The sequence below is a fragment of the Syzygium oleosum genome, unplaced genomic scaffold (genome assembly GCF_021117445.2).
Source record: "Syzygium oleosum isolate NSW1041296 unplaced genomic scaffold, Sole_v2.1 Sole_v2.08, whole genome shotgun sequence".
Classification (NCBI taxonomy): Eukaryota; Viridiplantae; Streptophyta; class Magnoliopsida; order Myrtales; family Myrtaceae; genus Syzygium; species Syzygium oleosum.
The window spans coordinates 1,182,490-1,205,574 of NW_026607492.1; the positions used below are offsets into that span (position 1 = coordinate 1,182,490).

The 23,085-nt window shown below is 41.0% G+C and overlaps 3 protein-coding genes across 6 annotated transcripts; 1 reads left to right on the forward strand and 2 right to left on the reverse strand.

Moving 5' to 3' along the window:
* Window positions 1-95: 95 nt before the first annotated feature.
* LOC115672542 (phytyl ester synthase 2, chloroplastic-like) lies at window positions 96-8,531 on the forward strand. Of its 2 annotated transcripts, XM_030594348.2 has the most exons (14): window positions 97-760; window positions 1,187-1,238; window positions 1,905-1,960; window positions 2,204-2,362; window positions 2,647-2,751; window positions 3,521-3,627; window positions 3,819-3,940; window positions 4,963-5,071; window positions 5,659-5,789; window positions 6,011-6,380; window positions 6,651-6,764; window positions 7,258-7,343; window positions 7,456-7,565; window positions 8,010-8,531. In XM_030594348.2, the coding sequence occupies exons 1-14, from the start codon at window positions 340-342 to the stop codon at window positions 8,198-8,200; spliced, it is 2,133 nt and encodes a 710-aa protein (XP_030450208.2). In that variant the 5' UTR covers window positions 97-339; the 3' UTR covers window positions 8,201-8,531. The 2 variants fall into 2 exon arrangements, with proteins under 2 accessions (XP_056169752.1, XP_030450208.2); XM_056313777.1 differs by lacking the exon at window positions 2,204-2,362 and having other exon boundaries at window positions 96-760.
* A 965-nt stretch (window positions 8,532-9,496) lies between these two features.
* On the reverse strand, window positions 9,497-12,593 carry LOC115672544 (probable inactive shikimate kinase like 1, chloroplastic). 2 transcript variants are annotated; one of them, XM_030594352.2, is made up of 10 exons: window positions 12,282-12,593; window positions 11,711-11,754; window positions 11,373-11,424; window positions 11,218-11,290; window positions 11,032-11,119; window positions 10,653-10,735; window positions 10,427-10,544; window positions 10,217-10,295; window positions 9,994-10,058; window positions 9,497-9,904 (listed from the first exon to the last, which is right to left on the reverse strand). In XM_030594352.2, exons 1-10 carry the CDS (start codon window positions 12,496-12,498, stop codon window positions 9,836-9,838), a joined length of 888 nt encoding a protein of 295 aa, XP_030450212.1. In that variant the 5' UTR covers window positions 12,499-12,593; the 3' UTR covers window positions 9,497-9,835. The 2 variants fall into 2 exon arrangements, with proteins under 2 accessions (XP_030450212.1, XP_030450211.1); XM_030594351.2 differs by having other exon boundaries at window positions 11,373-11,427; window positions 12,282-12,592.
* Window positions 12,594-13,286: 693 nt separating this feature from the next.
* Window positions 13,287-22,040, reverse strand: LOC115672667 (uncharacterized protein At2g33490). 2 transcript variants are annotated; one of them, XM_030594545.2, is made up of 11 exons: window positions 21,562-22,040; window positions 20,125-20,197; window positions 19,422-19,493; window positions 19,056-19,117; window positions 18,905-18,973; window positions 18,047-18,075; window positions 17,767-17,974; window positions 17,417-17,653; window positions 16,902-16,955; window positions 15,662-16,601; window positions 13,287-14,681 (listed from the first exon to the last, which is right to left on the reverse strand). In XM_030594545.2, exons 1-11 carry the CDS (start codon window positions 21,676-21,678, stop codon window positions 14,671-14,673), a joined length of 1,872 nt encoding a protein of 623 aa, XP_030450405.2. In that variant the 5' UTR covers window positions 21,679-22,040; the 3' UTR covers window positions 13,287-14,670. The 2 variants fall into 2 exon arrangements, with proteins under 2 accessions (XP_030450405.2, XP_056169753.1); XM_056313778.1 differs by lacking the exon at window positions 20,125-20,197 and having other exon boundaries at window positions 21,562-21,698.
* Between the last annotated feature and the right edge of the window lie 1,045 nt (window positions 22,041-23,085).

Below are 23,085 nucleotides of genomic sequence, written 5' to 3' on the forward strand. Positions count from 1 at the left end.
GCAAGAAGATTTCATGGTCTTTAATTGAATGTTGACCATTGCCGGCCGACTAACGTTATCCCGTTTATATGATATTATGATGTGATGCGGTCTCGTTTTTCCGGCTTCTAATAAGATTGCTCCTTTCTGTTAAATATAATTTTCGTCTTACTTCCGTACGAGTTACGACAGCCGCGGCATCGTCGCCGGCCGTGCCATTGTCCAATCATGAGTGCTCCCGCCTTTTTTATAATCTCTCGGTGTCCGCCAGCAACAGATTTTCCAGCTTCCATTCATTTTGTTTCTTCCCTTTAACTGATTTGACCTTCCAGCCGTCGCTCTCTCCGGTCTCCGTCGTCCATGGCGGCAGCCGGAGCCTGTCTCTTCCCGTCCGGCTTGTCTCCGGCTCTCCGTCGCCGGGGCGGAGCTCCTGCCGCCGCAAGCTCCAGCCAGAATCCGATACTCAGGTCATCGTTGACTAGCAGATGCGCCGTTTCGGAGGAGCAAGCATCCTCCGCTTCGCCTGGAACTACCATTCCTCCGTCGAGACCGGTTAGCTTCGGAGAATATGGGAGGCGCTACGAGAAGGGTGCGAGCGACCGGAGCTCGTCGACGCCGTTCATGGATGACGTGGAGTTGGAGAGCGGACGCGAGAGGTTGAGGAGGTTCTTCGATCAGGCCAAGGATCTGACCAGGTCGGACGGCGGACCGCCTCGCTGGTTCTCTCCCCTGGAGTGCGGCTCTCGCTTGGAGAAGTCGCCCCTGCTTCTCTATTTACCCGGTGAGTCCACTCGAGGTCGACTTCGATAACTAATCATCATTCTTGCTCGTGGTTGCGAGACATGTAGCCGTTCGATTTTGTTGCCTTCGGTAGTTCATAATTGAAGTGATCCGACAGGAGTTTGAGAGTGTAACTGGACTTCCGAAGCGACGCTTTTGTGATTTCGACCATGATGATCTACGTCGGGGCTGTAACTTTTTATTGCGAGTGACATTTGAGAATCTATCAGTGTCAGTATTCTTCCGTTACGAAGCTGTTTGATGTGCAGCTTGGAGTTGAAGCCTTTTTCTGCTTTTACGTTCAGACATCACTTTAATCTAATCATAAGCTGTTGGGTTTTCTTATGAATTTGTCATGTTTGTGCAAATCTTTTTCGATCTTGATCAGACTTTCAATGCTTTTTATTCCCCATACGCTGTTTCTCAGGAATCGATGGCACTGGAGCTGGGCTTACTTCACATCACAAGAAGCTCGGAAAGTAAGCATGTCTACTATTCCTCAATTGTTCAATCTTCCAGTTTAGCGCTGAATTTTCAGCATCTAATTCTGCTTTTTGCCGAAATGCTCCATAGCCTCTACACTATATTTATACCAGCACTCTGGATTAGAAGCGCCCACCAGAACTTAATAAGGAAATGAAAGATGGGAAAAAACAATAGCAGTGTCTGGCAACATGGGGCAGCTAGCTTGTTTATGAACGTACAACCTCAAATCCCTTCCGGCTAGATCAGTCATCAAATAGCAGAGTTTGAAAATTTAGAATATCGGTTATCAAATCAGAAGCAGTATGCCTTCTGTTAAGATGTATTTGCTCTGGTGCACATTAGAGACATACTAAAAGCTGCTTCACAAATCAGTTTTCTTTTCTCATTCCTAATGAATCTTTTGAAAATTCGTTCACTCCCTGTTCACTGTAAAAAAAAGTGGTAATTGCTGCACTTTGCATCAGGTTGAAGGCTATTCTCTTTCTCTCTTTAACTTGGATGAAGTGAGATGAGACACAGAGCCTGTGTTACCTTACTACCATCTGTGGGCTACTCGGGCTATTAATGACTGTACAAACTGTTTCATGCAATAGATGACACACTTCAACGTTTAATGCAGCAGGAAATAGCTAACTTCATGAATGTTTTCATGTATGAAGGGTGTTTGACATTTGGTGCTTGCACATCCCAGTCATGGATAGAACGTCATTTCCAGGTCCTCCTCATACTCTCTCCAACTGCTTCACCAATTCTGAATATAGTAACAATCTGAAGACAATGTCATTTGTAATCAACAATTTAATTGTGATGCTTTTAGCTCCATTACGTAGTAAAAGTTTATCATTTAATGATGGAGCTGTAATAAAACAATGCAAGGCTGCAATAGATGCTTTCAATTCTCTCATCTTAGTACCAGTCATATGACTTGATAACTCTTAAATCAATTTGCATGGCTCAGACCTGGTGAAAATGGTTGAGAGAACAGTAAAATCAGAGAACTGCCGCTCCCCAAATAGACCTATATATCTTGTTGGAGAATCACTGGGAGGATGCCTTGCATTAGCTGTCGCAGCACGCAACTCTGACATTGATCTTCTATTGATCTTGGCCAACCCAGGTGAGGAAAAATTTCTAGTGAAGTTTAATAAAAGGAACAAGTATTCAAGTTATTATATGAACTCAGAAATGATCAGTTTTCTAACTTAAAATCTCTGGAAAAACAAATAAGACAAGAAGCTTACGTACATGCAGCCTTTTCTTGTGGTAAATGAAATGCTCTATGTGAGTTTTGCAGCACCTGCATTGAACTTTGTTGGATTAAGGCTTACCTTCAATTAGACCTCTGTCAGTTGTGGCAGGTTTGCTTATTAAAAACAAAACATCATACATACTTTTTTGCAGCGACGTCTTTTGACAAGTCGCAAATACAAGCTCTATTACCATTCCTGGAGTTAATGCCAGAACAATTGCATCTAAGCTATCCTTTCATCCTGAGTTTGATGGCAGGTCTGCTTTGCTCCTTATTATTTGTATTTTTCTACATTGTTTCAAGTAATGCAGAAAACCTTTCAGGTTTGTTTTTATCACTTCCTGTACTATACTAGGCTACTGACTTACAGGAGGCTGATAATATAGTAATCTACGGTTGAGGTCTAGAGAATGTAAGAAGAGAGAAGAATCTTACTGAAGAAAATTTTGATACATGCCACCTCCAGAAGCCAAGAAGCTAGGGGCAAAGTTGGACGCCTGGATGCAATTACATCATCATGAGCGATATAATGACTGCTTACTAATCTTAGATGAGCACTGTCTTGATTGTTTATTGAAAACCTCTGGGCATGTTTGCATTCCGACCTAATTGAAAGTATGTGTTATTAGAGATTTTGACTTCAGAAACAACTGAATGACTGAGGATAGCGGAGGCATGGTTGCCTGTTAATCTCACAGGAGCCACCCTGGGGTATTTAGCGAACCTCTCTATTCAGCTTCTCTCTCTCCCCTAACTGCTTCTATTTACAACCTCCATTAATTGGTGGTGCTACAATCACAGGCGACCCCCAGAACCTCTGTTTCATAGCTTTAGATGATGGTTGCCATTTGTAGGAATACCTTTCTGCTTGATGATGGTGAAAAGGGGGCACCAGCTGCTGTGTAAATGTGTGGGGTGGGGCTGGCTATAGTTTGGGGACACCCAGTAATCAATACCATAATTATCCGGCTGCAGCCATGCTGTAATTTTCTCCACTTATTCGAGTTCATTTCTGGTAAATACAAGGTGATCCTTCGAGGACGTTCAAGGCCAGCACAGAAAAAGGGCTTACTCCACAGCAAACAGCTGGAGAGCTATCAAAGAACATATTGACCATGTCATCTTACATCTCTGTAAGCTAAACTATGGCCATCATGTTCATGAGACTAGCATGCTTTTTTGCAATTTATTTTCCTTGAGTTCATTTATTGAGTAGAACTCTTCCCAATTACATTTTCTTTAGACATGAACAACAGGCTAGACTTGTGCTATGTATGTCCACTATAATTTTTTGCTGGAAAAAGATTCATGGCAAAATTTACAGGTTCTTGCTGATATTCTCCCTAAGGAAACACTTTTGTGGAAGCTTCAGATGCTTAAATCGGCTTCGGCATATCCAAATTTACGCATTCATGCTGTCAAGGCACAGACTCTACTTCTTACAAGGTCGTTGTTTTATTCATTTCTGTCAAATCTCATCTAATTAGGTGCTAATTGATTGGAGTTTATGATAGCTATGTACATTTTGGCAGAACAGATATCCTGAGCCAGTCTTATTGCTATCTCACACATCTCTTAGACAGCAAGGAGGAAACATGACACTGACACATGGATATTTGACAATAAAGGCAAATGAGGATCTAACTTGTTATCTCCTTGTACTGTCATTGGATTTCTTCTTAACTACTAAGTATTTCTTCTTAACTACTAAGTAACTAATATGGTTGAGTTTCATAAGACCATTAGTGAAGCAAACTAAATGGATACTCTCACATGTTTGTGAGACTGATATGAAAAATTTCAAGCACTTAAGTATAATCAAGTAAGATCTACATCTTCCTATCAGCAGCTTAGAAATATTTGAATTGAAGAATGATTAATTGGGCCGGAATTGCCCAAAGAAAAAAAAAGGTAAGTAAAGTGTTTAAGCCATATGCATTAGTCATGCACATGTCAAAGACATAACCCATTTTTTTTTAGTTTGGATATTAGATGGTAAAACAGGCAATGCAGTGCAACTACTCGCATAGTGGATATTGCTACAATATCTTAGGCATAATCGAAGGCTACAGCCTTATTTGGAAGAACTTTGATGAGTTTTCCTTCAACTAAAAGTTAAACTATTGTCTTAATTCAACTGTGTAGAGTCATGTAGTAAGACCTATATGATACTGGCTAGTGGCAACGCTATTGCCGCGGCATATTTGTCCACTATTAAGAGGAAAGGTCATTCTAATTCTTCGTTTTTGCCTGAACCAACTCGATTTTGGGAGCAACATCATGGTCACGTCTCCTTGGTTTTTTTTTGGTGTTGGGTGGTCTATCTGCTTAGGAGGTGCTCAGTCTTCAACCATCCCTTTTGTCCCCTTTCTTCAATGTTTGTTTTTGAAGATGCACAAACCTATTATTTAAATTTGTAACTGTCATGTATTTCCTGGACTAATTTTAATTGGAATTTGTAATTCTAGTGGGAAGGATTGGCTATTGCCAAGTCAAGCAGAAGGTGCTAGACTAAACGAGGCACTCCAGAGAAGCTCTATTCGTAAGTTTGATGCCTGCGGTCATTTTCTTTTCTTGGTAGGTTTTCTCTTTCCAGAAGCTGGAATTATGCATGAACTTCTATCTCGAATGTGTCTTGCGATTTCAATAGAAGGAAGAAAAAAAGGCACCCTATGAAAGAACCGAACAATTTCACAATCCTTGGTTTGCCATATCAACTGGAAATATCGCAAAAGAAAAGAATACAGAAACTTCTACTAGTCTCGAATGTTCTTCTTACTGGATGACTATTGGACTTCTGAATTTGCACCATCTACAATCTGAATAGTGTGTCCTACATGGTGAAATTTTGCAGAGCCATTAATTTTTAAGTTACTCCTTTTGATTGATATTTCCTATAGGCATTCTGCAATACTTCATGAGATTATCACGCCGAGTCCAATCTGCTGAGTCGTAGATCTGTTAATGCTAGCTTTAGTATGCTCTTAAATGGTCATATACACCTTAGACATTCAAAATTGTTTTCAAAATGTTTCTCTGTTGGATGAATGATGCCACTGCAGAATCATAGTAGTGAGGATGCATATGCGCATGCAGTTTAGCTTCATTGAATACCGATATGGGTTTAGCTTTTTCTAATGAGGAGTATTGTCATTTGCATGCAGGAAGATGGTATTGATTTGATAACCATAATTAAGGGCGTTGGTTTCTACCGTTGTGGAAAAGGGCTCGACTATGTTTCAGACTACCTGCCACCAACCCCTGCTGAATATAGGAATGTAAATGAATCAAACAGGTAAAGTTTTTTGTTTGAACTTTGTCCAATGGTCAAAACAGGATAGCAATTTAAGATTCATAAATATCGTGTTCAGTGTACTTATTGTATTGTATGGTCAAAGCAACATATTTTTCAGTTGAATAGATTGTTTCCGTAGCAAGATAGGCATGAAAGAGTTCCTACTTTGAATTGTTTTCAATGTTTAGACTATTGTCATCTAACAACTTGCATATTTTTAGATGGTTTAAAGAGATAACTGGACCAGTGATGCTGTCGACTTTAGAGGATGGGAGGATAATTAGAGGTCTGGATGGGATTCCATCAAAGGGACCAGTTCTATATGTTGGTTATCACATGTTATTGGGACTTGAACTGGTTCCTTTGGTTTCTGGAGTCCTAAACCAGAGGAACATACATTTACGAGGGATAGCACATCCTATGCTCTTTGAGAAATATAGAAAAGGACAAACGCTTGACCCGCAGTTTTTTGACACTTTCCGGATGATGGGTGCGGTACCTGTTTCAGGGACCAATTTGTTCAAGCTTTTTTCATCAAAGTCCCATATCTTGCTCTATCCAGGAGGCATGCGTGAAGCGCTTCATCGTAAGGTATTATAACCTTAATGTACTGCAGATGTCAGCGATTATATAATTGGTGAAATAACCTCATATTGGATCGTGATGGCAAGACTTCTTTTCAATAAGAATCATACATCTCAGCGGATAGTTTTTTATCAACTCCTCTCTCCAACTATGTGCATGTTTGTGGCACATGAACAAGAACATACTTGATATTCATGTTTGCTTGCTCTAGCAAAGATGAAATGTGTCCCTACATCACAATTTAAAGTAACGTCAGAAAACATGTCCAATTACCAGGGTGAAGAGTACAAGCTATTTTGGCCAGAGCAGTCTGAGTTTGTCAGGATGGCAGTTAAATTTGGAGCCAAAATAGTGCCTTTTGGTACCATTGGAGAAGATGACTTTGGTGAGGTAAGACTATAAAAGTCAGGTTCGCAATGTGAGTTATTGTCGGTTTTGATTTTCTTTTACTGCTTATGATTTTTTTCTGATTGAGTTTGTCTTTTGACTCGAAAGTTAAGCAAACAGGTATATGTAAAGGCGGATGCTCTTATTTTTCTTGCATGCAGTGACTTTTGCCGGTAACTAACGTAAACTACATTTGAAAATCTTTGACTAGTTTTATGGAGATGTCAGACCTTGTTCCAAAGCTTTTAACATGATAGCATCAACTGAACTTCGCTTTCATATGCTCTCATATTATACTCAAGGGCAATATGCAGTTTTTTCCCTAGAAGTATAAGTTTGGATCATGACCCATGAGTTGCATGAAGACATGATTTAATATTTGTACATAGATCAACTCTGCACTTCATGTGCACATGATTTAATCGCGGTACATCCTGCGGATGTTCTTCGGTCAATGTCCGACATGTTTGTTTACTTTAATTTTTGCGCCTAGCAGGTCTTTTTTGATTATGACGACCAAATGAAGATCCCATACTTCAAGAACTGGATACATCAACTGACGGAAGATAATGGAAAAGTCAGGTACGAATAGCCCAGCGGATTCCAATCCATTTTTTCTTGTGATTTTACCCACTGTCCCTATTTTCCGCGTCTATTTGCGATAAACAAATATCTTTTGCGCGACCTTTGACAGGTCCAATGCAGCTGGAGAGGTAGCCAATCAAGATGTCCACCTTCCTTGGATTCGGCCAAAAGTTCCTGGCCGATTCTATTTTTGTTTCGGAAAACCAATAGAAACAGCAGGTATGTCCATTGCCGCAACCTGCTTTCCGATTTCCACAGAGTTATCATATATTGATACTGGGAATTGAAACCCGTCATCTCCTAAGAAGTCATATGCGAGACCGGAGATGAAGCCTCCATTAAATCAATCCACGCCATTGATTCATCCTGTCATTGCTTCAATTGATAATTTTTCCATCTCACAACTTACGTGCACATGCTTGATTTCTAGCGGTCTTTCTTTTATTTGTTTATGCTCAGTAGTGGTCAATTCATTCAACCTTGTATGACAGATACATAACTAGTACACTTGATATTGGTCGTGAAGCTGCACTTTACGCCCTTTGTTACCGGTCCTAGAGCACTCTGCACAACAATTTTCCTCTTAAAAAATTGGTTTTCTCAATTCGACTCAACTGCGGTTTACTAGTAAGTCGACTTTATGACGTGATTGTGCTCCTGAAGGGAGGAAGCAGGAACTGAAAGACCGGGAAAAATGTCATGAACTGTATCTACAAGTCAAGTCGGAGGTGGAGAGCTGCATGGCGTACCTGAGAGAGAAAAGAGAGAGCGATCCTTATAGGAGCATCTTCTCCCGTTGGATGTACCGGGCCACACATAATTCTGCATCTGAAATTCCAACCTTTGAACCATGACGGAATACCAAAGGAGATGGACCATATTGCTTTTGAATTCACTCTAAAATAGCATAAGCCGCGGGCTTTTCATTGTACAGTGTAAAGGAGGTCTTTGGCTCAGACTCAGCTGACTTCTGGACTTGCTGAGTCTGAAGAATAATTATGGACGGAGCTTCTCCGCTTGGCTTTTCAAGCTCTTACTAAATTTGTTCTTCAGTTTTCTTGCTTCCTTCTAATTTATGTGGTCTCTCAGGAGTAGAGAAGCTTTTGCCTTTCGGAACTGCTGGATGTAATAATGGACACCCTTCTCTGTCGCCACAGATGGTATTGGGTGGTTTATCTAGGATTATCACTCTTCTTATGCAATAATCGGGTTCTGAAAACTCGCACGTGTGTATATTGGCATAGATGTATATGCATACTAGAACATGCCACACTCAATGAATATACTAAAACATCATGCCGATACTGAAAGAATGATCAAGAAGAGGGAGTTATATTTAGTCTTAATGAAAGAAGAATCAAATCTGCAGATAGATGTCCATTTGGTACTAAATTAGTAAAGAAGAGAGCCACAATGCCTCAATTCTGTAGTTATTGTAAGCGCCACCTGTTTTTTGAAAAGCAATAGTCATGCCAACTTCTTAGATCGAGAAATTATAACTAAAATCACAGCAACGGAGGCTGTCACATCAATACCCTGCAAAAGAAATTTGTGTCCACTTCAGGACGTATCGCACCATGATCAATCTTTCTCGCTGAGTTCTCATCCCATAAATAGGAGAACATAAGTTGATGGCTTCCCAGCATTAATATCATCAAAATGGAAGCTGACGTTCATGCTTTTTTGTAACAACCCAAGTTTTGCAGAGGGTTTGCACATTCATATCTCCTTTATGTATTCTCTGTATTTCTAACATCTCATTGGTTCAAAGAACTGAACTATCCTTTGGCTGACCACTTGAACCGGACAGGCTGTTTCAACATAGAAGCAATAATCTTCGTGTATGACTTTTGCATTGTCATTTTTCATAATTCTAAAATTGAATATACACCTATAGTTTCCATGTTGTGGTCTATGGGGCTTGAACCTAAAACCTCTTGAACCCTTCAGGTGCTGTATACCACAGAATGGAAAGGAAGCCAGTATATGTCCCTTAATTGCTACTTTACATGTTCCCCAGCCAGGCGGCCACCACAGAACTGGTTTCATAGCAGTTTCAAAACACCAATTACGCGAAGGGACTGGAGCTGGCAAATCACTTAGATATGCTCATGACCAAATCAGAAAGGATGAGGCAGTGAATTCAGATGTTTGGAGAAAAAAGAGAGGTATATAATCGCAAATTCCCAAGCACGGCTGATCAAAGAGCAAAGACTGAGCACTAGATGTCAAGGGTTGTAATTACCGTCTTGCAATAACAGTCCCAACAGCCAAGGAAGAACAGGATGGATTACAAATCTATACATAGGGTTCTCACGTCTTTGCCTTTTCTTGTTGAAGAAGCTTTGTCATGGTATAACACCACAACAGAATAATCAGATTTGTAGAGCCTTAACAAAAGACAATGAGGAGCCGCAGCACAAAAATGCCTGTGGTGAATAAGCCGTCTAGTTTCGATGTATGCCAAAAGGATATGTAGACCTTGTAGACTAGAAAGGTCTTCCTGCTTCTTGCATCATCTTCTTTACTCGAGTCAATTTTTCAATCTCCTTGAGAACCTGAAACATCAGAAAGGGAATGTAACATTTATACTTAGGCCAGAATAGGGTGGACTCTGATGAAAATGACATCACAGAACACTCTTCACCTCCATGGCCAAGTCTTCCACAGTTACAGCACTGAAATCATCACGGCCATACTGAGAAGCTACTTCTGCAAAGGAGAAGTGACAATTGGCACCACAATTGTTGCGCTTTTGCAAGGAATAGAGCATGTGTGGAATCCTTGTGTTTTTCCATGTGTGAAATATATTCTACCAAATAATGTGATGAAGAAATTACACACGTATACTGAGTCTATATAAAACATACTTTGGAGTGACACATTTACATCAGCTGTAGCATACCCCACTCTTGTTTCCTCATATAGTGCAGCTAGCTGAGCCAAGACCTGATCATTATGTTCACGCAACAGTTAGTAGATGAAGATGTCTAAAACAGGTGCAGGAATAGAAAATGGACACCACAATGAGTTGCAAGTTTCACATTTGCATTCTGTTGGAAAGTTTACAGAGATCGCACCTCTGAATATGATTGGGAAGTAGATAGTTGAGAAGAAGGAAGGTCTTCTACCAACCCCTTGGCAACAATATCTAAGGGCACATCTATCCATATCGAGATCCCATGTCTAAGGAATCCCCTGCAAATTTTTAGGAGCGGCTTAAGATGAGAGAGAGACGGAGACGGAGACGGAGACGGAGATAAAGACGGAGGGAGAGAGAGAGAGAGAGAGAGATTAATTGCATACAGATTAGTTGAACTCTGAACTGCACCATCTCCAGCACAAACAACCAAGCGACCCATGGATGATAACTGCTTTAAAACTTCAGCCTGCAACAGAAGTCCCCCGATTAGATGTCTACTGAACCATAAGGATGAACTGTATCTACTGATGAAACAGGAGTTTAAGAAGAAAATTAAAGAAAAAAAGCCGAAACACTACAGGATGTCACTATCAAAGTTTTCAACCACAACATATGCCACAAGAACTAAATTCTTCCACTAATGTTCATTGACCCCAATGCCTCTAAGACTTATTGCACCAGATAACAATCCATTGAATTTCAGCCATCTAGTCTAGGCCCAATGTGCAAAAGCAATAAAGACAAAACAACCTAATATATCACCTCAGACTCACGAAATCCTTGCTCGTCTGTCTCCCTAAATAGTTTTGCAGAAGCTTCACCACCAGCAGCTTCCTCGACCAATGCATCACTGGAACAAACAGACCACAAGTTACATATAGCAATCCACACACTCTGCGAACACCATACTGAAATTCCTTCGGCTCTCAACCGATAAAATCAGAGTACCTATCAAAGAAGTAATATCGTAACACTTCCGCTAAAAGTTTGGCTAACTGAGTTTTAATGGAGCTCTTCATCCCTTCAAAGCAGACAATGATCATTGGATACTTGACTAGTACTTCTAACACAAATGCAATTCTCAGACTGAAGAAAAATCTTACCGACAAGAAATATGGAAGTTCCTTTCAATTCTGGCGCAACATCCGCAGCTTTCTTCTGAAGCAAAACCAAAGAGTTAAGATAGGTCTTCCACAACATTATGAGCTGTTGGTAGTTGATATGACTAACAGTCATAATCAAAAGCACGAGGTAGTAAGTATTAGTGCTACTAAATGATTGTTAGATTCCACTTGGCAGAGGAATAAGGTGCAGAAAACAGCAAGACACAAGATATCCTTCTTCAGGAAGCAATATTTCACGATCTTCATTCTCTCATTTCTAGGTATATCAAACAAATTGTGCATAAAACATATCGGTCAATTAAGGACCGTGAACTCACCTTAAGTGCAAGGGCAAGATCAACCTCAACCTTTGGTGGTGCACCTTGAAAGAGATTCGAAATCACACAATCAAAAAGCTGGATTATAAAGGAGGGCAAACAGATGACACAAAAGAACCTTCCATCAATCAGCTGAAAACTACTGAACATTCAACTCCTATTACTCGACCATCGATCAGTTACGCTAATGGCATGACCGAAATATCCCCGACTAATGTAATCATCCAAAAAATCACCACCTACTCAAGAGCTCCGAACCGCGTGGCTCCTCAGGACCAACAATCGAGCACACGACACGCATATGCTTCTAGGCGTGACAAGCGCGACAAGCGCGACAAAAGCAAGCCTAACATGCCGTCGCGATATCAACCAAATGATTCGCCGGGACAACATTCCACACCATCGCTTCACATCAAACCATCAAATTCTAGCTCAACTCGACCTTACAACAAAACTAACATACTTCTTCAACTTTCCTCCGTATCCTCGAAGGTCGCGAACGGAGCCGGTGAGCAATCGGCTGAATCTCGAGCTGAGACGAATAGTATCCAAAAGAACAAAAAGGACTCACTGAGAGTGGTCTCCTCGGGCAGCGCGCGCGTGGCGGTGAGAGATTTCCGACGAAGAGACGCTCGGAGCCGCGAAAGGCGCGGTTTAGCAGCAGCAGACGACGGCGACGACGACGAAGAAGAAGCGGCGGAGAACGGCGAGATAGAACTCGGAGCGATTGCGCTGGAATCGCCGTGGAATTTGAGGCCGTTGTAGGTGGAGAAATGGATCGTCGCCATCTCCGATTGGTTTCCGTGAGCGGTGCAGTGAACCACTGAAAATCTGACTCGTTCTGTTTCTCGCTTCTTCGCTTCTTGCTTCGTGGCTCTTTTTATCCGCAGCAACGATGCTGTGAGGAGGTCCTATCCGCGGCGCGTGGGGTCTTTGAACCAACTGTAGAAACTGATTCCGAACTTCGTTTCGTAATAGAGTTCTCCAGCGAGATTTTTTTACTTATTAATTTTGGACCTTTTTCCAAATGCTTTGCAAATTAATCAAAAATCTTTTGTGGCGTTTAACGTTAATCAGATTCCATAATACTTGGTTTGCGAAAGCCTATGTAAAAGATGTCCATGCCACGATTACTGTTTTTGTCTAATACCGAAACTGAAATGGCACATGATCGTTGATCGAAACTGGAAAGGCGGTGCCAATTTAGCTCGAATCGACTTTGAATTCGAGCTCCATCCATGGGATTTTCCATGCGTTCTGGTCACCTGAACAATACCCTTCACGCTTGCTTTCGGTCACTTCCACAGTTCATGAATTTCTCAACGCATTGAAACTGAGCGCTGACTCAATCCACACATCTTCGCTCCCCCTTCAGAAGGTCTTTATTAGCTAAGTAATAACTCTCAGAGGACATTGAACAACATGCATTAATCTTGCTCTTTCTTCTTGGTGAACAATTCACGGATCGGAACTGGTGCTTACAAAACTGTACGCCAGTAGCTTCTGTTACTGTCGTCCTGTTTAGTAGTTTAGTAGTCTGACTTTCGATAGAGAACACCGGTCACTCAACGGTCGGTATACAGTACATACATCAGTCCAGTGAGTTCTATTCTATGCTGCCGAGGCCCTTAATACAAAGGTCCATCCAAGTGAGACCACCACCGGTTTCCTTTTCATACAAAAGCCAACACTAGCAAATAAATACAAAACCGCGCTCCACCAGATCAAAGAAGCATGAACGAAAGGAACAAAAGAAACGGTTAAATCAAGGACGACCCAATGCTTATTCAACCATCTAGCGGGAAAAGGATAAAAAAAAAAAACCCGATCAACCAATTATCGCACCACTTCGTCACCAGCCCGGAGAATGTGCATGCAATCGTCTCTCTTGCCATGTAGAAGTCTCCCCATGTCTTCACTGAAACACAGCAGGTAATTGTGCACAAGAAACTGCAAAAAGCCGCACTAGCATCTGAACTCTGCTGGTAGGTTGTGATTTTGACTAGTTGGATGGTTGCTGCCCTTGCTAGCTTGAACTTTGGGAATATACATGTTTTGTACCGGACGACGCTTGGTCAATTCCCATCTCAACTACCCAACTTACGTATAGCCATGCCTACAGATACCACACCTAAACAGCTAATGCACAGCATGGGCCAATATCAAAAAGTAATGAAGAGGGGGGAGGTTGCTGCTCATGCGAGGAGGCAACTTGATGATGAGGATGCTGCGGTCAGATTTGACTCCAATTGACACTTTCAAGTTCTAACTAAACAAAGACAACAAGAGATTCACTTCGACCTCAAGAAAAAAATGCATACACTTTCTCCAGTAGATCGAACTTAACAGCAAATTAAAAAAAATTTAAGCTAGCTTCAGATGTGTTGCTGCCTATTTCCTACCATGACATCCACAGAAGTTTATGCAACTGCTTCTTCACCGGACATACTAATGAAGGAATGTAACTAAGTCAGTCCAAGTGGAATCAATCAGACCATTGTCAGGTAAAGTTGAAGCTCTAGCATTTGAACATTAGCTCAAACATCAAGAATGGATCTTTAGCATTCCAAGTTTCAGACTACTGCAGGATAGAACATCAGAATACTCATTTTCCAAATGGACGGATGGATGAAAGACGATCAAAATTCAAAATTCAAATGCTATGGACTATCATTACTGAAATCTGACTCAGAAAGAAAACAAAACCTTATTTAGGTAATTACCCTGGTAGAAAAAAAAGAATAAAGTTTCTCACTAGAGGATTTTCATGACTGATCAGATCATAGATGCCCCACTTGCCCATCTATCAACAATAGCAAGCAAGCTGGCAAGACCACAACGTGAACTACAAAAAAGCCACATCATATATACAGATGTGACCCCAGCACTAAACTAAGAATAAATATTACCATGCCAGGAAGATAGTAAGAGGTAAAAATCCACGGCTTCTTTAACCAAAATCAGCCTCCACCTGCAACCAGTAACAACGCAACACCAAAATCTCAAATTTGCTCCTTCTAAGGAAGCAAAAGAAGCATGAGGGTAGACAGGATCGAGCCATATATATCAAGACACTCGGCTTCATTACGGCAGTATCTTCAAAGAAATGGATCGAAAGTTTAAAAACCTGTCTTACCAGTTTCAGGGGAAGAATTTTGGACTCTTGACACTTGGAATAGAAAAACTTGCAAGGACATAATTTTTTTAACAACTATGTGGAAAAAGATTAACATCTACACAGATATAATGAGAAAATGCAGACAACTGGTAGCACACAATATATGCAGAATTGAAGCCGTGTCTAGTTTAGACTGCCACAAAAGATCGTTTAATAAGATGCTTCCTTCCTTAGACAATCTACAAACCAATCACTTTCAACTTTTAATCATTTCACCAGAACTGACCACTTTCAAAAGTTATAGAAGCCGATTTAAAGTTCTATAAGGCCTAGTGGAAGTGTGACTTGTTCAAAAAGATTATCTTTCAAGGTTGTGAATAATTTTCAGCTGACATTTATACATTGTCCTGCATACATGATTTGAAAACCATTTATACATTTCACAACGCCGATTGCATGAATAACTAAGTGCCATTAGCATGACAGTGCGCTGCTACACAAAGACAAAGAAAAGCATAGGACAAAAGGGAGGACAACAATTCTCTCTATTATAACAACAGAACATAATTTCTTGAACTTCTAGACACTTCAAGGGTCGCATTTCTAACTTCCTTACCAATTCCTTTTCTCTGACCAAAAACTACTTGAACCAACTCATAAAACTATATTCTCAATGTTACACATGGGATGACTGAATGTCCAGAGGAATCCCGAAAGGCCTCGATTTCTTCAACTTATCTGCCGTCATATGGACATGCACAAAAATTTGTTGAAAAGGAAGGACCACCTCATCGTTGAAGAAACTACGGATATGCAGTTCATATCTCATTCACCTCTTATAGTACCAGGCTGATAGGTAGCAACAGTCGAAACTGGTTTGATGTCCACAAGAGAAATAGGAGTTAATGGAGGCGAAGTTACTTCTTCCACCTTTTCTAAAAGTTGTTGGGACTCCGCTGTCTTGGCCACATTAATTCCTATTGCTCTTTGACTACTTGAAGGTATGGAAAAACTTCGAGGCATATTCAACGGAGGAGGTGGAAGTGGAGACGCTGCTGAGGGTATTCTACTGTTTGCAGAACCCTCTGGATTTCTGGGCAATAATGGAGCAGAGTGACCGATGAATCCAGAAGATTTGAATGGCTTCGTAGCCAGATTGCCAGGTGGTCTAGGAAGCTCATGGAGCTCACTTATCCTTGGAGAAGAAACAAGAGGTGGTGAAGCAGTAGGGGATGCTTTTGGAGATGATGAAGGCTGAGCAGAGCGTGGAAGTATTCCAGAAGCCACTTGGGCTTCATGAGAAGGAAAGATGGGACCACTTGCATTTAGGACAGGCTTCTTAGGCATCGGCGTCAGTGGACCAGAGAAGGCTTGCCTTTTGACTTTTTCTGTGTTATACACAAGTCCCTCCATCAGAGGAGGAGGCAATTGGCCAAAACCATTGTGGCTATTAGAGCTCTCTCTGACTTCCGGTACAGATTTTAGGTCTTGCTTTCTTATCTCCAGTGGAGAAGAATGCCACAAATTTGGGTTCTGTCCACTAACGCCGGCTGGCCGAGAGCGTGGAACTGAGATACTTGTTCTTGAAGAAAGAGTCTTCACATCAACAGGAGTAGGCAACACGTACGAGTTGGACTTTGATGTAGATAATTGCTGCATGTGTCTTGCTTTTTCGGCAGGATCAAACTTCTTCTCAGGAAATATTGGAGCTGAATGGCTGCCCATTCTGTATTCTCTACTAAGGACATCCCCTTGGCTTTTTTCAATATTCACCTGCCATAAGAGATAATGAATAGAATTAGTACTCCAAAAAAAAAGACATTTGTCATTAAAATATAATAAAAAAGAATAATTCACAAGTTTACAAACCGAACGATACAGATCTAATCAATCAGTCCTACGAATCACTGGACCTTAAGCATTCACCAGCTTAGTTTCCAGGCATCTAACATCCAGTTCATTTTGCCAATTAAATTTTAAACTCCTCTCACTTAAAAAAAACTCAAGTCCCCTATGTGTTTTATCAGTCAGGATGATTCACTCCTAACAACAAGAACTCAGCTGCGTTGTTACCTCTGCACCTTCAGCAGTAGAGCTTTGAGTATATGAAAGGTTCACATCATCCACCTGATTCGACACATGAAACGTCATGTTAAAATAGCACGCCAAAATAGCTTGACCGTCCTCCATTGGGGAAAACACGGGATTAAAGCAGGAAAATACCAGAGTCTACAAAATAATATGAAGTGAGAAAATAATAAACTGGAAGCATGTCGTAGAGACAAAGTCAACTGGGAAGGGTTCAACGATATTAAAGACCTTATCATCTGTCCAGAAAATAAAACAGCCATGCCAATTAGCTATAGAAGTTTCAAATTCCCAAAATGATCTTATAAGTGCTACCAGAACCAGGCCTGTGTGATATGCATTTCTGCTAGCATAGATAGAGGCCCGAACGGAACAATTTTGAATGGTTGAACCGCAAACTGGTCAGTTAATAAGCTCATACTCCCACAATAACCAATTAAGTGGGAGGGGGTCAAAAGAGAGAAGGTCATTCTTTACGTGGGATCAAATCAGATGCTGACCTCCATTGAATTCTTTGATTGCGAAACGACATTCCGGCCCCGAGAATCTTGTCTGTAGTCAAAACTCGATTCTCCATCTTGTTTAGCATCATAGATATCTGCACCATCATCTTCGCCATCTTCACCATCATCTTCAAGTCCACTAAATTGGTAATCAATATGCTGTTCCTCTGTAACCATTCTGACATGAGGTTCAACTGCCTCGAGGCATTTTAGACCCTTCCGAAAAAAATTTAGCTGCATGATGGGTAAATAGGCACAGAGTGTGTTGTCAGCAAGCATTGATCCATCAGAGTAAAACAACGTCATGAGAGTAAAATCTGAAGAGTTTAGAAAGATCTCCATCAAACCTGAGCAGCATGGTGACGGGCTGCCTGAGTTAGAAGACTTCGAGACTGCCCTTGCTTCAACGATTTTAAGCGAAAAACATATAGAGTTGCCTCCTCTCCATATTCATCATGCGCTCTTTGTATTTGCTGCAAACTGAAACTTTCGACTTTCCCACTCTTCGACTTTCCTTTTTCTCTCTGTTGCGTCATCATAAATTCGCATACATCTCTGAAGACCCACACAACATTTCAGAATAAAATTGTATCAGAGAATAGAACTTAGTACAGAAAATATGAGGACCTTTTCTCGTCGCATTGTCTCTTCATCTCCTGCGAAAGCAAATAAGAGATGTTACAGTTAACACTAAAGGCTAAAATGTTTCAATAATATGGCCTGGTAATCAACCTATCATAAAAATGAATAAAACCCTCAGAGCAAGATCAAAGGTAAACCACTGACAGTTCACTGCAAAGCTATGCACAAATGAAGCCAACATAGCCATAACTAACAACTCTTCCCCTCATTCTTCCAAATTTCAACGAGCATTTTAAAGGTTTACACGCAATATAAAACCAATGAATTTCCAAGAGCAGGATGGAACAAGGACCTAACTGCCAAGCACCTATATGCAACGGTTTGACAGCTTAAGCATAAACGAACAGACACCACTCCGGGGTATGAAGTAAGGCATCAATATGGTAGGAAACAATTTCTCAAGTGAACTATCGACAAATAAATCCACTTAATAAGGTCTGAAGTGTATGAGGGAGCGCCCAAAAGAATCATTCCATTGCAGGAACCAGAAAATGCACATTTGAAGAGCAATAAAAAGATTGATCAGAAGACAAATTTATTTTTTGGTCGAAAGAGGACGACTGGCTAACATGAATTAAAACAAATGTTGAAGAAAATAAGGACAACAATTGTAATCTGCCATAACTATCCAAGCTGCATTAATAAAAGTACGAAGATTAACGGAGAATTAAAACAAATGTTGAAGAAAATAAGGACAGCGATTGTAATCTGCCATAACTATCCAAGCTGCATTAATATAAGTACAAAGATTAACAGAGAACACTAAATAACCAAAAAAAAACAAGGACGTGAAGATAGAAGAAGACTAATCATAAATTAATGGACAAGGGTAAAAATACGAACCTCAACAGTCCGAAGTTCATTGAAAAGAGATTCTGATGGACTTATAATTGTCATGTATATATGAGAACGCTGGTAGAAACAAAATATATAGTCACTTCCAGGCTGAGGTAAGAGATTGCTCAATATATATCTCCTAAAGAAGTCTGCTTACATAGCTGTCGATAAGTTTTTGAAGTTCAAATTGGACTTGTCCCAGCATTGACAGAACTCTACCTGCAAATGATTGCTCAGCAGTCATAAAAGAATCTATCACATTCAGAAGAATTCAGACTTAAGTAAAACGATTTCCACTCTTTGGACACTTATGAACAATAACTAACGTGCTTTTTTGGAAACATACAAGATAATTTTGCATATTCATTTTCTGGTAATGAGTGAATTCATGCATTTGCCTCATTTTCAATATCACTGTGCATTTGCCTCATTGTTACTTTGTAAAGTTAAATTAACAAGAGCTTAAGGACACACGAGGACTAAAAAAAGAAATTGCAGATGTTGCATAAACTTTTTCACTCACCAGTCTCTCCATCACCATGTGAAGTTTTCTCCAAGAGACAAGTACCCATTTCCCGCAGCGATTCCGAGAACTCTGGAATCATAGATTAATTTAAGCAGGGTTCTATTAAGAGCATTTCAGAAAGACAAATAGTCTACCGCAGTAACACGGTTCATACATCATTGTGATCTACAAAAAGAGATTAAACATGCTTCTTCATTCATTCTGTTTAAGCCTAGTGAAAGCAATTAAAATAGCAGCTTTTCTTACTATTTAGCAGGAATAAACATCGTGTAAGAATGCAATTCATGCTATGTAAGAATGCAATTCATGCTAAGAGTTCCAGGATAGGCAGTCTGACATAAATTAATCATGAGGGACCGGAGCTATATGATTAGGAAGGCATCACTGGCAAGTATTATCGTTGGAAGAAGATTTCCCTCAGCTAGCATGTCATTATTGGCAGATAATGAAAATATTTCGACAAACCCATGTGGGATCCAAAATGATAGCTAGATGTATCCATCTTCTAGGTCCACATTTAAATATACTGGACAATCTAACTGGACATCCAAACGCTCAATAGTATCTGAATTAACTGCACTTTGGATTTACATTGAGCATTGCCACAAAATATGGACTTCAAGAACTATAATGCCTAAGATGCAAACAGCTGCTCGAGTTTAGAAGAAGACATCTGGAAAAAAAAAGAAACTAATTCTACCATATGCGCTGTTTGCTGTTGCAGCAGCAGCCGAGATCAAGCTATCGTAACAATTTCTCATCGCTTGCATGTCCTACAAGGTGAAGGCAAGAAAAACCAGAATATGATAAATAAGATGAGTTCCAAAAGTTGTAATGGTATAACATACTACAAGTCCGCAAGTAACTATGTTGCATCTCATGCAACTTCTCAAATCAGATACAACATATGCCCAAACATATCCCCATCCCACCATGAAGACGCTATAGCCTTCAAGACAAACAAAGCAAGATACGAAGCTCAGGCCACGTTGTGTACCGAGGGAATTAATCCGAATCAATTTCATATAAGAGATCTTCCAAACAATTAAACTCCGTCAGCAAATGTATTGTGAGAGAAGAGGCAAAATACGAACCTTAACAAGTACATGCAGCATTCTCCCAACTTCAATTGTAAGAAACAGTTATATGGTCCAAACTCAATTATGACACAGTGCCGAACCTCAATATTTTCGTGACTGAGCAGTTAAGAAGAACGGCGCTGCTATTATTTATACAAAAGGAGGAAGAGGACAAGGACTTAAGGGTGGCGGACTCTAGCAATTCTTGGGTATTTCGGCTTTGAGTACAGTGCAACAGTTCCTTAAAAACATAAACAAGTCTTAATCAGAAGCTACACTGTGCACTAAAAAGCATCCAAGCCAAGAGCATTTCTCCAATATTTCTAAGCTTCTGTACAAACGGCTTTCTCCAAATAAAAATGATACGTCACCTGAAAGATACCAAAAGATGAATATCATCTGAACATCATATCACAAGCTAGACACAAAGAAAAAAATCTTGCCTCGTCCCATCCAATTAGTGTTTACACCATTCCACTGCCAAACCCTTCCACGGCCACTTCTTACCTTGAAACCAGCCTTAAGAAATGGATCCAAGGACGTAGTGACACCATATCAAAGTCTCCAAAGCTACATATATCTTGTATGTGAAACAATGTGGAGAGATCTATGAAAGCCAATTACTTCATTCTGACAATTTGCGAGGACCTCCAGCTTCAGTAAACACTTATCATCGAATTCCACTGTCCAGAAAAAGAAGGGGCTACATTTACATCGTCAACTTTCCCTGTAGTAATCCGTACTCAGTCCTAGGCCTTCATCAACGATGCCACCAACTTGAACAATCTCAATTTACCCCATCAATTCTCTTCAAAGTATAAATTTTTACTAATTATAGAGTTACGTCACTGAGAATGGCGCAAAAACTGTCCAATTACGATCAACTTCTCGCGCCATTATTCTTTCAGAGAGAGAGAGAGGGCGGGGGGCATGTGCCTCTAAACTTCCATTAAATCATCTTTGAGAAAATCAATTAAGAATTAAATCACACATCGCCATGTGCCCGCAAATCACCGATCGCATTCCAGAAATGGAAAGAAAAGCCGGAAAAAAGTTACCTTCGACGCCTGGGCGAGCTCGTCGAGCTGAGCCGAAGGCGGAAACTCCAGCTTCTCCTTCTGATCGTTCTTGTGGAGCGCCGCGAATCTCCGAAGCTTCCCAAAAGAAGACTTCATTTGCCAACGAAACCCTAGCCCCGACGAAGCTGCCGGCGCCCCCCACCCCCCCAAAAGAAGGAAAAAAAAAAATCCCAAAAGGTCTCCGACAGAGAGAGATTCCGACCCGCGCTCAAAAGCCTCTCTCGAGCTCCACCTGGTGAAATCCTCGGGAGCCCGCAGCGACGACGACGACGACAACCGGAAGAAGGAAAAACAAAATCCGATGCCTGAACCTGGGAATCCGACAATCGAGCGAGGAAGATCACGGCGGCGCAACCGTCGACATTGAAGCGAGAGAGCTCGTCGCTGTTGCTCTGGTTGTGCAGTCAGAAAGGGAGGAGAGAGAGAGAGAGAGAGAGAGAGAGAGAGAGGGAGGGAGGGAGGGGAAGATTGACGAGAAAAACGGGAAGAGCGAGGAAAAAATTAACACCGGGGTGGGGGGGGGGGGGGGGGAGCGAAGGTGGGGGATAATTCTAACGTCACTGGCGAGTGTGAGAAGGAGCCCTCTCGCGAGCCGACACGTGTCCAGGCAGCAGGGGGGGGGGCAGCGGCGTAAATCCGCGGGATTTGTTGTTTGTTTTTTTTGGGGTGGTGGGGAACGCCGTGATTCGATGGACGACGGCGTAAAGGGAAGTCTACGGTGACGGTGGATGGAGAGAGAGAGAGATTTCGGGGGGGTGGGGGGAGAGAGTACCGGTCAAAGTACGTAGAGAGAGAGAGAGGGGGGGGGGGGGGGATGGATAAGCGGGTCAAAGTCATATAAATTTTGCAAGCAAAGGGCGGGTTTGATTGGAGGGTGTGGGGATGGGGAAAGACATTTAAGTACGAAAGAGAAGACCGCTTTTTGATTTTGACCGGATTTTAATGCCCACCTGGGGTGGAGAGAGATGGGATGGGTTGAAAAAGTAGATTTTTTTGCTTTTGCTTAATTTAGGTGGCGTGCCCAACTCGACTCCCCATTCCTTCCCGTATCTTGTGATGAGCAGGGGTTTATCGAGAACCGAATCAAATCACCTGAGAAATAAGTCTGGAAATCGGTTCCTATTTAAATCGATCTGGTTTTCAGACCGGTTTTATTTTTTGGGAACCAATTGAAATTGATCCGATTTCTAGTTTCAAGTGAAGACCAACCTGGAAACCAGACCGACCAGATCGGTTTTCAAACTAGTTTTTAGCTTGTGATAAGAATTATTATATTTTTGATTGTTGCTTTTAGTAAATAGTAATTTCTATTGTTCACATTAGAGATTAATGCTTTTGGCGGATAATAATTTTTATTATTCATCTTTTACTTCGAATCGTTTCATTGTTACTCATATTATTTTGCTGGAAAAAATGAAACAAGGAAAAGGAATAAAAGAAAAATAGGTTTTCGGATAGACCTTAGAACCAGATCGAAAAAAATGGTATGTTTCAAAACAGGTT